Genomic DNA, 10,220 nt, shown 5'->3' on the forward strand with positions numbered 1-10,220 from the left:
GTGACCAAATTCATCTCAGGCCAGCCCATCCATTATCTTGTCAACACAGCAGCTTCCCACCTTAGTTTGCTCTTCTCCCAGAAGACTCGCTCTAATGAAACACGCAATAATCACCGCACTCATCTCCTCCTGCTCAAGGTAATTAATATATTTAGAGGGCGATGGCTAACTCTTAATTGAATTATGACTCTTTTAACGAGACCTTGACTGGGACTCAATTTATGACCAGTATCTGCTTTATCGAGCGCCTGGCACGCAACAATGATTTGTCATTTTCTCCAAATCACAGCCAGATTGCCCATAATGGAAGCCATGATTTATATATTGATTTATGCTTGTTTGTTTCTTTATTTAAGATTTTAATGAATTACCTCGTTTAATTACCTCACCCAGTTTTGGGCTCCCAAAAGCCCCAGTTCCCCTCAATTAATGCTCAGCGCTGTATCGCTGTTACATATTCATTTTGCAGGAGACTACAGATAACAACTCGGTGGCATTAATCATGTTACAAAATTGGGTTTATTTAATTAATTAAAGTTACACTGCAAATCAATTGTGCATCCTCACAATATTATCTTAAGCTAATGAAGGCTCGACAAAGGGAGCGTTTCATTTTTTAAAAAGAGGCTAGATTAGTGGGATCTCAATTATGGCTAAAACAAAAGGGGGCTGCTTGCTTGGGCATGGCGCAAAGCAAAAAGTGACGATTCAGCACTTTCTTCCAAACAAAAAACGGAGAAAGTTTCCATTGTTTTTGCAAAAAAACTGAACATGGCAATGATTCAAAAGATACATGGAAAATAATGAGGGCTGCAATTAGCCAGTCAGGCAAATAACAGTATTTAAAATGATCATCGTATAGAGGTGGCGTGATAATGCCATTCACATGCAGCGGCAGGCTCACACGCCATCACAACTTTAACACTTAACCAACAAAAAGCAAAGCATCTGGAGTCCTTATTAAGCCGTGCTGTCTTTTGTTAGAGGTTTTACAGCATTTAATTCAGAGAGCATCTCTTAAAGCTCTGAAAACTGCTGTGTAGCAAAACCCCCTGAAACAAATGAGCTGTAATGTGACATCTCTATAGGATAAATAAAGACCGCACAGATTAGAGCTGAGGAAGTTTAGGCAACAGACTTTGTTCCCGTGGCAAACACACAAGCGGTGCGTGTTACGCTCTGGATGGCTCAATCCAGCCTCACCCGGTGGCTCATGAAGCAAAAACCATATTTATGGAAATTTTCTGCTTAATTTAAACTGAATTGAAATTAGCCCTCGGCGGACAGGGGGGGAGGCTTATAACTCACTGTAATTTAGTATTTTATTTTTCATTTAACGCGTCATATACCAAATGTTTTAATATGAATGTTTCCCCCTAATCTGCCAAGTAAACGTAAAGAGCCTTTGTGCTGGGAATGACTTCAAGAAGCTAATAATCATTGTATATTCATTTAATTCCATTTGCTTTTAGCTTCATTAGTCAATAACTGCTGGGAAAAACTGCTCGTGTCAATTATGGCAACTCCAAGGGTCAGTGAGTATATGAATTTTTAACTGCACACTGCTGCATGTGATTATATTAAGTGGTCTTGTAACAATGATTAACCCTGGGTGTGTGTGTGTGTGTGACTGTGTGTGTGTGTGTGAGAGACTGTGTGTGCGTGCATGTAATTTTGCACGCACTTATGTGTTGAGCACACTTGATCAAATGTGTTTGAGCTGTGCATCCCTTAAAAAACGATAAGCAGCAACAAGCCCAGAGGGATGAGGCGGTGGAGTGAGGAACTGTTCCCCCGGGCTAAGTGAGACGGAGCACAGTGTTGGGTGGTCACGCCTTGTCTGCTCATGACAGTGGCGGGTTAAAGAGATTACACTGGGTCTGTGTCTGCAGCCTTGGCCTTGCTCACACAGGAGCATAATGAGGAGGGACATGCTCGGCCTGGCGAGGAGAAAAAGAGGCTAAAGTTTGAAGCATTTCTTCGCCGGCAGCTACAGGAGGCAAACAGCTTATCTCGTGTTGTCTCACAAGCAGAGGTCAATAACGAGAGAGAGAGAGAGACAGAGAGAGAGAGAGAGATGGGTGAATTCTACAGAACTGAACCAGGCGGATGTTTGACTGCAGACACACATCACTCGTGCGGCTTCACTCCCCCGTCACCACAAATTACTCTGCTACAGCGGAGGCAAGAATGCAGCGTTCTCCTCTTGCAGCACTCCACTCACAGCTTCTCCTGAAAATCAAACTCTGTCCTCTGAGTGTGTGTGTGTGTGTGTGTGTGTGTTGGTTCTTTCTGAGGTGTGAGTGACAGTCGCTTTCTCCTAATGACTGAACTTAAGACGCGTTCACTGCCTCACGTTGGGCCACATTAAGAGATGATGCTCGGGGGTTTGCATCCCAACATGTGGCAAGTTTACTGATCGGCCTGCTTCGTCACAGTCGCTGTGGGACGGAACCATCGAGGAAAAGTGATGGTGCAGAGCGAGAACTTGAGAAAATCCCATTCCTCTTAAAAGATCAATCTTTTTTATTTTCTGTCCTTATACATTAAACACAGTGATGTTAACTCTCCTTTCTGACCGGAGGCAGTGAACACCAGTCTAAATATCACCTGCAGCAAATCTCATTATTCCTGCTTGTGACCATCCTTTATTTGGACCATATTGTTTTTTCAATTCAAATCTTCAACTAATAAAAAATAAACTTAAAAGTTAAAGTTATAATAATTACTTTTTTTGCTTCTCAAACAGAAACTTTCCTGTGAATGTTTCACTTGAACAGAACTTAATCTCTCAGCAGAGGGCAGAGATATTATGTTTATAATATTAAGTAAAGTCTGTTAATTTGACAATATTTTAAAACAAACCAAAAAAAACCACATCAGGTGAAGTTGCTTAAACAGATCTGTTATGTGGAGCCTCTTAGATGATATCAGTAAGTTATTTAAATTAACTTTTATGATACCTGTTGCACAAAATCAATGGGTGAATCTTACAAAGGAGAAAATAAATTATTTCTTGATACTTATGATCTTTTAGCAGCTTTTGTAATCTTAAATAATAATTGCATGTTTTTATTTATATATTTTTTGACACAAAATTTAAGACCCAAAGATGTGATAAAGACAAAAAGCTCACCCATAGAGTCTCAATGTCTCCTCAGCCATGGCTGCATTAGACACGAGCATTAAACAACCGAATCTGTATTGGTTAAGTATTTCTGTCGACTATAACTCTTATGGATCAAATAAGTCAAATCACCGTCAGGGACACTTGGCCCTTTGTGAAATAAAGAGGTGATAATGGCGGCACTTTTATTCCCTTAAATGACCCGTGAATATTATTTTACCTGTGTTGAACTGGGAGGACGCAACCATTCACACCGGCACAATGGGAACAGCAGACCGTGCGTAAATTGCATCTTCATTTGCATTCCTGGTCCCCCCCAAAAAAAAAAAAAATCATGCAAATCTTAATGAGACTGTCTCCATTGTGGCAGTAATTGAAAAAGCCATTCTTTGTTAATTACTATTTCTCAAAGGCCTTGTCCGCAGTCACCGAGCTGAAACAAAAAATAAAAGTTATTGATTCTGAAGGTCGTGCGGGTTTGAACGTGGGCACGTCCAAATAATGTTTATTGTGGGTTGGAGATGCGATTTACGATTATTTAAAAATATCTCCTTTTATGGCAAATTAGAGAACAACACAAGTTGGCCATGACGATAAAAAAGGGCAATAAAAAGCAATAAATTACAGGCTATTATCAGTGCGTTATTTGCAGCTGAATGGCAGACATGCAGCGCCTGTGTCTTGTCCTTATAATATTCAAGTTGGGCGCGTTTTGTGCGTCGTGAATTGAACGTGTGTGAGCCACAAAGCTGCGCTTACAGCCGCGCAGAGTGCGGACACGAGCACTGTGTTCAAAAGGTGGGATTAATGTCGTTTTGTGTCGATTAGTCGAACTCAATAGATTTGAATTCTCCTAATCTCTCTGTAAATAAAGGCGAATGAACGGGGTTTTATTTGTTTTCTTTCCAAGGCCCAAAGGCCACAGTTAGACCTTTTTTATTATTATTTCTCTGATTTCAAATCCAGGCTGTGGATTTTTTACCCCAAATTCAAAGGAAATTCGCTTTTAACAATCTGACTAATCTTTAATACAACGAAAGAAATGCCAAAACACACTCGGTGCCTCCTGTGGAATCGACGCTTTGGAGGGGATCGTGTTCCTTTACGCATCTGGCACATGCGCACTTCATGCGTTTTTTTGGTATTTTTTTCCATGTATTTTATTTTAAACATTAAATTATCCGGGACTGTGATCACACGCAGGTTCCGTCCTCCCATCAGGACCCGCACGTTATTTCCCAACATTCAACAGTGGCACCGTGCAGCCGTGTCGGGCTTGTTGGGTGCGAACCGGAGCAGACTGTGCTGGTGGTCCTCCGCTCCCTTAATTAGGAAATTAGCTGCACAGAGGCCCTCATTACCAAACTGCAGGCTACTCCTGCTGCTCCCCCCCCCTCTTTATCTATACCCCTCTCTCTCTCTCCCTCTCTTTCTGCTACCGGTCAATTTCCATAAGAAGATTACAAGCGGATCAGCATTGAGATCTGCCCAGATAAACAAATAACCGGCTCCCGGAGAATTAGATGACTTACCGGGCTCCTAATTGGACGTTAGTTTTATTGCTCTGGCGCAGTTTGTGACGCCCAATTGAACCGAAAATTAAATTCATGAAGTGACGTCTCTTTTCAGCTGATTTACTGTGACTATATGTTGTTGTATGAGATAACGCCACGGTCTTTATTACTGGAGCTTAATTGCCCCTGTATTTGTAGTCTAATTTTAATAGTCATAAATATTATGAGTCACTTTTTAGTGTAACATAAACATATGTCTGTAATGGCTGCTACAAACATGTTCATAGCATTAATTGTTCTTGTTCTTATGGGCTTGGATTGTAGCTTTGACTTTTTATTTTCACTTTAAAAATTGAAACTTTCCTTCAGTCTTGGGTAAAACGAAAAACTGACGCATATTATCGGTTCATTGATTATGTATTTGAAGCGTAAAAGGTCGTTCACGTGTTTCCACATAATAATAAAAAAACTCTCTCCAATCAGACTCTATCCAGTGAAAAATAATGATTGTTATAAAAATTAAGAGAATAATCTTCTGCGGGCTCTGGTTCCTCAGGTGTGCGCACCAACCCCGCACCCAGGCCCCCACGCATGGAGCCGCATGTTAAGTGTGGAGAGCTCCGGGAGGCGAAACGCGCAGAAATGCACATACCACAGTGATTCCCCGCGGAGCTCATGTAAATACCGGGGCGTTAATGGCCGTTTTCGATGGGCGATTCGCTCCCGGTCATTAGCAGGTGTGAGATTTGCTGTTGGAGCGATCGGTTTCTGCGGCGAAGCGGCGTCTCGGCTCGTTCTGTGAAGGACACATGCAAATGGCTGAAGCGCAGCGCTCGCAATCATTTTAACAACCATTAGCACCGCGCAGGGAAAACAGGTCTGTAAACACACGCTCACACTCACGGTGTTTTTTTTAATTATCTTTAAGGATGAACAGTCGCTCACATGACCGAGCTGAGACCCAACTTTCCCCGCAGGGACTGGAGAGATGGCCCGGCCCCTCCACAAGAGGTCGTTGATGTATTAAAGTTTCGCAGCGCCGCGGAAGCGTCCGCATGAAATCAACGTGCCAGTGATTTAATGTGAGATTCTCCGTTTTATGAGAAAAAATCCGGATATTGTTATTTTACTATTCGTCTGACTCATTATTTCATTTAAAGAAAATTTACAATATGAATGTCTTTATGTGAGTACAGTTATGAACCAGTCTGTCTTATTTAAAAAATATATATCCTAACTGGTAATCATAACTATAAATGACTTCATTTTTTAAAACAAAATACTAAAAAGTATTTATTTCAACCTCTTGAAAAGTCTTCCAGTTGAAAATAATTCATGCAGTGGACTTTACATTATTTTCACAGCATCGAAAGAGATTGAAAAACTCCTGAGAAACAACTTTTGGGCAGTAGATTCTAAAAATTTAAAGAATTTTTAATGCCATTTAAAAAAAGATATACAGTCGATAAATGTCTGTAGAATGTTTTGTAAGCAAAAATCCCAAACATATCGTTTAATGTAAAAGTTGGCATATGTTTAGAGGAATTGTCATTAATTAAAATTAATAAACGCCTGTTTGACAGCAGGATGAGATTAAATGATTTTTTTTTCTGCCAAAGGCACATTTTTATTCCAATATTTCCACTTTTCACTTGAAGTATTTGCGCTGCTGTGAGTTCGGCTGTGGCCTGTTGGGATCCGCCTCTGTAATTAGACTAATTTACTGACACTGATCCTCCAGAACGTGTGTTTCCCTGCAGCATACATGTACCTGCACATGTAGCCACAGGTTTTATATAAACCATACATCGTTCTTCTTTTCTCTCGTGCATCCTTGACATTTCATTTCATTCCACTGAGTCCCACATGGAGAAAAACCTTCACATAAAGAACCTGTGCTCTGCTTTTCTTTTGTTGCAGAACTAATAACGATGCCATCAGGCAACAAAAAACAAAAAGCCGCTTGTATTTTTCATGAACTTGCTCGTCTTCATTATCAGAGAGAAGCGGGTTGTAAATCTGTGAGATATTTTTGCGCTCAGGTTGTTGCGCCGCTGTTTAAAAAACTTTACCTCCTCTCCCTCCTCCTCGAACCAAAACACCGCTGCGTGCGCTCCGGTTGGCTCCGCGGTGCCGCGCGCTGATTGGCCGCCGGCGGCTCTTTGTCATGCTGTCAGTCCACATCACATGGCCACTCGGCCTATTAACAGATGAGCTTGGAGGAGAAGTTTACAGACTCCTGTTTCACAGCCGTGGGGGACAGAGCAGCTTTGAGCCGAGAGAAACCAGAAGCACCTGCAGACTCAGTTGCCTCTTTGGGCAAGAACTTTTTTCCCATCGTCTTACCGAGACTGGTCAGTACCTCTACCTCTTTGACTTTAGGCGCTGTTTTTGTCAAACTTTTTTTTTTTTGATTTGCCTGTGAGTGAACCTTGAACAGCCACCACGATGTATAACATGATGGAAACCGAGATCAAGAGCCCTCTCCCGCAGTCCGGCTCGGCGCAGGGCGCAAAGAACAACAGTGCCAGCGACCAGGAGCGGGTGAAGCGGCCGATGAACGCCTTCATGGTGTGGTCCCGGGGCCAGCGGAGGAAGATGGCTCAAGAAAATCCCAAAATGCACAACTCTGAAATCAGCAAGCGACTTGGCGCTGACTGGAAACTTCTGACCGACGCTGAAAAGAGGCCATTCATCGACGAGGCCAAGCGTCTACGCGCCATGCACATGAAGGAGCATCCGGATTATAAATACCGTCCCCGCAGGAAGACCAAGACCTTGCTTAAGAAAGACAAGTATTCTTTGCCCGGGGGACTGTTGCCACCTGGAGCCAACGCCGTCAACAACGCGGTGGTGGGGCAGAGGATGGACGGTTACGCGCACATGAACGGGTGGACGAACAGCGCGTACTCCCTCATGCAGGACCAGTTGGCCTACCCTCAGCATCACAGCATGAACAGCCCGCAGATCCAGCAGATGCACCGGTACGAGATGGCGGGGCTGCAGTACCCGATGATGTCCTCGGCGCAGTCCTACATGAACGCGGCCTCCACGTACAGCATGTCCCCGGCGTACACGCAGCAGACCAGCAACGCCATGGGACTGAGCTCCATGGCGTCCGTGTGCAAGACCGAGCCGAGCTCACCGCCCCCGGCCATCACGTCCCACTCTCAGCGGGCGTGTTTGGGGGACCTGCGGGATATGATAAGCATGTACCTGCCGCCCGGCGGGGACAGCGCGGAGCACTCCTCCCTGCAGAGCAGCAGGTTACACAGCGTCCACCCGCACTATCAGAGCGCAGGGACCGGCGTCAACGGGACGCTACCTCTCACCCACATCTGAGAGCGGCACGAAGAGGAAAAAGACTAAAAACTTCATAAAAGTACTTCGGATACTTGAACTTTTTGTTTTGGTTGCTAAAGAAACGACGTTCAAACAGTTTTTTTTGTTCAACTTTTATCTCAACACCGTTTTTGAGTTCATCCACATGAATTTGAAATGGATCGAAACTGAGCGTTGAGCCCATCAGAGTAAATTGCATTGCAAAGAGGCTTTTTATCACAAGTATAAGCAATCAACATAAGTAGAAGAATTGGACTTCTATATTTTAAATAATGCCATATTTTCTCTCTATGAAAAGGCATGTGGCCTCGTGAGGAGGCCGGTGTATTTCAGAAAAGCTGGATGGAAACTTGGTACATAAATGTTTACACTTAATTTGTAGAATGTCAGTTGTCTCGACTGTGTCCAAATTTTGTAATCTCTTGTCTCTCTCTTTTTTTTTCTCCTCCCCTCCCTCATGACCTAGGTTAAAATGAAATGTTAAGACTGTGCGGGTCGCAAACGCAAGTTTTATTTATAGTACGATATTTTTTTCTTTTCTTTTTAGCTTGTGAACCCGATGTTTTTTTTGTCACGTGAAAAATGTTCAAACTTTGTTTTTGTAAAAATGTTCTGTGATGGTTCTGACAGTGTCATGTTTACTCATTATCCTGAACGAAAAGGTTTATTTAAACTGACGTTTCTACATATTTTAAGACCATCCTCTATTCTTAAATGCTGAATAAATTTGTACGAAACATGATTTCAGACTCTGTCTTTTGTGCGCAATTTGGAAACACGCGTCTCTGGTTTGTTTTTATCAAAATCTCTGGGGGACAGGTTTTGTCTCAAGGGAATATAAAAGTGACACATTTAAAGGTTCTGTGTGAGGATCTTCAAGCACTGCGTGACAGTGAGTTGTTTGTACAATGATTTAGAATTTACGTGTTTTTAAAAGGCACTCTCAGTTATTTGAAAAACAAACAGACACAGTGATATTTTCACTTTCTTTTCATGGTGAAGCTGCTGTGGGAAGAATTTTTTTATCTTAAATCCTTCACAAGCCTTAAAGGTGCAGTGAAAGAAATTCTTTTGCTTTTCTGGTCTTAAAAAAACAACTCCTGCATCTTTTTAAACTTCCATTTAAATTGAGGACACAATTCAACACAAGCCTTTGGGCCTTTAGAATTTTTATCTGGTAAACGTATTCACAGGCTCAATAGTTTTGGAACGGCCGTTTGCATAGAATTAAAGCGTCCTATCTCACTTTCTCTTTTTTTAAATTATCTTATAAAGATGTGTTTGTTTTTGCCTTAAATAAGTTCTAATATTTTCATCCTTTACTTCAGTTTGTACTTGGTGCAGACAGACTTTGGGTATTTTACTCCAGGGCTGGTGTCAGTTTGTTGGAAAGTATTATTTCATAAAAATTAAACTTAGATCTTTTCTGCATTTAAAAAAAAAAAAGAAGAAATTAAAGAATCATAACAGGAGGAAGGTGATGAATTACGTATAACTTCACATTAAAAAGTGGAATAAACTCACCCATTTATTATATTTATAAATATATATCCCATAAAACACAAGAAATGCCGACTGACACTGTTTTGAGAAGTTTTTTTAATTCACCTTGCGTGTCAGAATTTGTAGAATCTGTTTGGCTCATTTAAAATGTGATAAATTACTTTAAAGAATAAAAGTAAATATTTTTAATATTAGGTGTTGTGTTTGCTGACGGGGGGGGAGTTTCCCAGATGAGTTTCTCATGTTATATTTGACGTCCTCAGAGAAACTTGTCTCATTCACATTCAGAACATTTAAAAAAGTCTCTGTGCACTGCGGTGATCCGTCCACCCCTGAGTGGGTTCTGTTTAAATTTAATGATATATGGTGGATTAAATATTTTTCAACAAATTACTCGTCACGTTCATTAAACTAAACTTGTGTCTCAACAGTCTCACTGTTGCTGACACCCTAATAATGCAAAGGTGTGTGGAAGAATGGACTGGCCTGCTGTTGCAGTGTACCTTGGGATAAATAAGCTCTGGCCACCAAGAGGGTGAAGCAGTGGCGGTCCCGCTGGCCTTCCCACACTCCCTGTAGGACTTGATCCACAGCTCAGCACAGCGGCCGGGATTAGCCCCACGCACCTTTGTGGAGGAAAGATTATCTAGACCTCCCTGCATTCACTGACAGGGTCTTAAGTCACTCTAGCGTGCCAGCAGCCACCCGTCACCTAATCACACTCTCCAACTCAT

General features: G+C 42.0%; 1 protein-coding gene across 1 annotated transcript; it reads left to right on the forward strand.

Moving 5' to 3' along the window:
• The first annotated feature begins 6,859 nt into the window (after positions 1 to 6,859).
• sox3 (SRY-box transcription factor 3) lies at positions 6,860 to 8,725 on the forward strand. Its single transcript, XM_034598550.1, has one exon. The coding sequence runs from the start codon at positions 7,090 to 7,092 to the stop codon at positions 7,981 to 7,983; it is 894 nt and encodes a 297-aa protein (XP_034454441.1). The 5' UTR covers positions 6,860 to 7,089; the 3' UTR covers positions 7,984 to 8,725.
• Positions 8,726 to 10,220: the final 1,495 nt, after the last annotated feature.

This window comes from Hippoglossus hippoglossus, chromosome 10 (genome assembly GCF_009819705.1).
Source record: "Hippoglossus hippoglossus isolate fHipHip1 chromosome 10, fHipHip1.pri, whole genome shotgun sequence".
NCBI lineage: Eukaryota > Metazoa > Chordata > Actinopteri > Pleuronectiformes > Pleuronectidae > Hippoglossus > Hippoglossus hippoglossus.